General features: G+C 44.4%; 1 protein-coding gene across 1 annotated transcript; it reads left to right on the forward strand.

Moving 5' to 3' along the window:
- The first annotated feature begins 3,291 nt into the window (after positions 1-3,291).
- Positions 3,292-4,063, forward strand: LOC126020619 (translationally-controlled tumor protein). The gene has a single exon (XM_049782117.1). The coding sequence runs from the start codon at positions 3,339-3,341 to the stop codon at positions 3,855-3,857; it is 519 nt and encodes a 172-aa protein (XP_049638074.1). The 5' UTR covers positions 3,292-3,338; the 3' UTR covers positions 3,858-4,063.

The raw sequence follows: 4,063 nt of genomic DNA on the forward strand, positions 1-4,063 counted from the left end.
CAGGAAAGAGGGGCTCAGGGCTGGCCTCTTTGCCCATTTTCCTGAAGGGAAGGCAGAGAATTTCCAGCCACATCTGTTTTAGAACGGCAAGTATTGGTCCAATGTTGGCCGTGTCTGCAGCGGGGGCAGACCAAAGTTGGCAACGGGGGCCTAGCAGCTTGCAAGGTTGGAGGGCGGTCCTTCCCCCTGGGACATAGGGGAGCAAAATGTCCCGTTTTTCCACACTTAAAGTAGGTTTTGCTGCCAGGATGATTAAGGGCAGTACCAACAGGCATATGAAAGGCTTGAGACATTTTATGCATAAAAGGGTCGGCCTCACTACACATTCAAATCATTTCATTTAAGATCTTATCCTTATCAATAGCCTCTTCCCCCAAGGCTCTTTCAGCTGCTTCCAGCAGGCGATTAATAACCTCACTATAATCCTTTTGAGAACTTTGCACAATTTGGGTGATGGGGGTTATAGCCAACTCTTTAAAGGGGATTGCCCTCCAGGCCCCCAGGGCTGCGGTGGTGGTTTGGGCTAACACCCCCATGGACATGCACTTCTGCATATCCTTGGAAGAGAAGCGACCTTGTCCATTTAGTTGTTCATAAGTCCAGGGGGTGCCCTGAGGCCCTGGGTTTTTGGTAGCGATGCCTTGGCAATGCTCCAGGAAGGCGGCCTGCCAAGTAAGAAATTGAGCTCTGGTGAGGACAGCACAGGTAACTTTAATCTATTCACATGAGAGCAACAGCCCCCCAGCTGAAAGGGCATCGAGAATGCACTGAATAAAGGGTGCATTAGGCCCATAAGTTTTAACAGCATTGTGCAGATCTCGTAAGGTTTTATGGCTTAGCTGCTGATATTCTGTAATTCTCCTGCTCACTGCACACTTGCAATTATTTGTAGGTGCCGCAGTGGTTTCTGCCTTATAGCACTCAGCCTTACCCTCATCAGCCTGTCCCTCTGGATTCTCAAGAGGGGGGCCTGGCCCTTGGGATCGGGTGGGCATAGGACAGACAACTTTAGATTCAGGAGGGCGGGGGAAAGCCTGAAGGGCAGAAACTTGCAAATTAAGGGAAGCAACCTGTTCTTGAAGGCTCAAAATTTGTTTAAGATCTTCAATATGGCCAAGTAATTCCTTTTCTATAACCTTAGAAGGCGGCAGATTAATGAAGGTCGGGGCACAAAAATCCTGAATAGGGGGATATGGAGGAGGCTGTAATGGTGCAGCCACTTGAAGCAGCCGGTCAGGGTCATGATAATGGGCAGTTTCATTCTCCAAGGCTTGGGTATCCTTTGGATCAAGGGGCTTCTCAGGGGGAAAAGACATAATGGGGTAAAGATGTTTAGGAAGGGAGGGAGGGAGGGAGGGAGGGAGGGAGGAAGGAAGGAAGGAAGGAAGGAAGGAAGGAAGGAAGGAAGGAAGGAAGGAAGGAAGGAAGGAAGGAAGGAAGGAAGGAAGGAAGGAAGGAAGGAAGGAAGGGGAAGAAAGGAAAATTAAGGAGGAAAGGGAAGGAAGGAAAAGGAAGGGAAGGGAAGGAAAGGAAGGGAAGGAAAGGGAAGGGAAGGAAGGGAAGGAAGGAAAGCAAGCAAGGAAGGAAGGTAAGGAAGGAAGGAAGTAAAGCAAGCAAGGAAGGAAGGAAGGAAAGCAAGGAAGGAAGGGGAGCAAGCAAGGAAGGAAGGAAAGCAAGCAAGCAAGCAAGGAAGGAAAGCAAGCGAGGAAGGAAGGAAAGCAAGGAAGGAAGGAAAGCAAGGAAGGAAGGAAAGCAAGGAAGGAAGGAAGAAAAGCAAGGGAGGGAGGGGGGAAGGGAGGAGTGGAGGGGAGGGGGAAAGACAGGAAAGGGAGGGAAGGGAGGGAGGGGAGGGAAGGGAAAAGAGGGAAGGGAGGGAAGGGAGGGAAGGAAAGGAAGGGAGGGAAGGGAAGAAAGGGAGGGAAGGGAAAGAAGGGAAGGAAGGAAAGTAAGAGAGAAAGAGAGAGATTAAGAAAGAAAGAAAGAAAGAAAGAAAGAAAGAAAGAAAGAAAGAAAGAAAGAAAGAAAGAAAGAAAGAAAGAAAGAAAGAAAGAAAGAAAGAAAGAAAGAAAGAAAGAAAGAAAGAGAGAAAGAAACAAGAGAGAAAGAAAGAAAGAAAGAAAGAAAGAAAGAAACAAACAAACAAACAAACAAAGAAAGAAACAAAGAGAAAGAAACAGAAAAAAGGAAGGAAGGAGGAATGAAGAAAGGAAGAAAGAAGGGAGGAAGAAAAGAGAGAAAGAAAGAAAGAAAGAAAGAAAGAAAGAAAGAAAGAAAGAAAGAAAGAAAGAAAGAAAGAAAGAAAGAAAGAAAGAAAGAAAGAAAGAAAGGAAGGAAGGAAGGAAGGAAGGAAAGAAGGAAAGAAGGAAAGAAAGAAAGAAAGAGGAAGGACGGAAGGGAAAGGAGGGAAGGGAGGGTGAGGAGGGCAAGGAGGGGTGGGGCAATGAGGGATGGGGCAGGGAGAGAAGGGGTGGGGAGGGGAAGGAAAGGAGGAAAAGGAGGGAAGAAGGGAGGGAGGGATGAAGGGAGGGAGGGAAAAAGGAAGGGAGAGAAGAGGGAGGGAAAGGGAGGGAAGGGAAGGAAGGGAAGGAAGGAAGGAAGAAAGAAAGAAAGAAAGAAAGAAAGAAAGAAAGAAAGAAAGAAAGAAAGAAAGAAAGAAAGAAAGAAAGAAAGAAAGAAAGAAAGAAAGAAAGAAAGAAAGGAAGGAAGAAAGAAACAAGAAAGAAAGAAAAAGAAAGAGAAAGAAAAAAGAAAGAGAGAAAGAACGAACGAAAAGAAAGAAAGAAAGAATGAAAGAAAGAAAGAAACAAACAAAAAGAAAGAACGAAAGAAACAAAAAGAAAGAGAGAAAGAAAAAAAGAGAAAGAATGAAGGAAGGAAGGAAATAAAAAGAAAGAAAGGGAGAAAGAAAGAAGGAAGAAAGAAAGAAAGAAAGAAAGAAAGAAAGAAAGAAAGAAAGAAAGAAAGAAAGAAAGAAAGAAAGAAAGAAAGAAAGGAAGGAAGGAAGGAAGGAAGGAAGGAAGGAAGGAAGAAGAAAGAAAGAGAAAGAAAGAAAAAGAAAGAAAAAAGAAAGAAAGAAAGAAAGAAAGAAAGAAGAAAGAAAGAAAGAAAGAAAGAAAGAAAGAAAGAAAGAAAGAAAGAAAGAAAGAAAGAAAGAAAGAAAGAAAGAAAGAAAGAAAGAAAGAAAGAAAGAAAGAAAGAAAGAAAGAAAGAAAGAAAGAAAGAAAGAAAGAAAGAAAGAAAAAGAAAGAGAGCTTTTCCGCCCGCGCCCCCTCTCCCCCGTCGGCCGCTGCGGCTCGCTCCGAGCTCCCCAGCGCTCCTCGCCCAGCCCGGCCGCCATCATGATCATCTACCGAGACCTCATCAGCCGTGACGAGATGTTCTCCGACATCTACAAGATCACGGAAATCGCGGACGGCCTGTGCCTGGAGGTGGAGGGGAAGATGGTCAGTCGGACAGAGTTGTCAGTCGACGACTCGCTCATTGGTGGCAATGCCTCCGCCGAAGGTCCCGAGGGCGAAGGAACCGAAAACACAGTGATCTCCGGTGTTGACATCGTCATGAACCATCGCTTGCAGGAAACCACTTTCACCAAGGAAGCTTACAAGAAGTACATCAAAGATTACATGAAATCAATTAAAGGCAAACTTGAAGAACAGAAACCAGAAAGAGTAAAACCCTTTATGACTGGGGCTGCAGAACAAATCAAGCACATCCTTGCTAATTTCAAAAACTACCAGTTCTTTATTGGAGAGAACATGAATCCAGATGGTATGGTTGCTCTGCTGGACTACCGTGAGGATGGTGTGACCCCATATATGATTTTCTTTAAAGATGGTTTAGAAATGGAAAAATGTTAATAAATTCGGCAGTTAATTTGGATATATCACCTGTCATCACTACTGGCTGCTGCTTTTTATCCACACACCAAGACAGACAACAGGAACCGATGTCATCTCGAGCACTTCATTTATTTTGACCTTGATTTATTTGGAGTGGAGGCATTGTTTTTTAAGAGAAAAAACATGTCTTGTAGGTTGTCTTAAAAATTAAAGTCATTTAAATT

The sequence above is a fragment of the Suncus etruscus genome, chromosome 10 (genome assembly GCF_024139225.1).
Source record: "Suncus etruscus isolate mSunEtr1 chromosome 10, mSunEtr1.pri.cur, whole genome shotgun sequence".
Lineage (NCBI taxonomy): Eukaryota > Metazoa > Chordata > Mammalia > Eulipotyphla > Soricidae > Suncus > Suncus etruscus.

Bases quoted from the DNA above. Each gene is read 5' to 3' on its own strand.
- LOC126020619 (XM_049782117.1), top strand. From the start codon at position 3,339: ATGATCATCTACCGAGACCTCATCAGCCGTGACGAGATGTTCTCCGAC.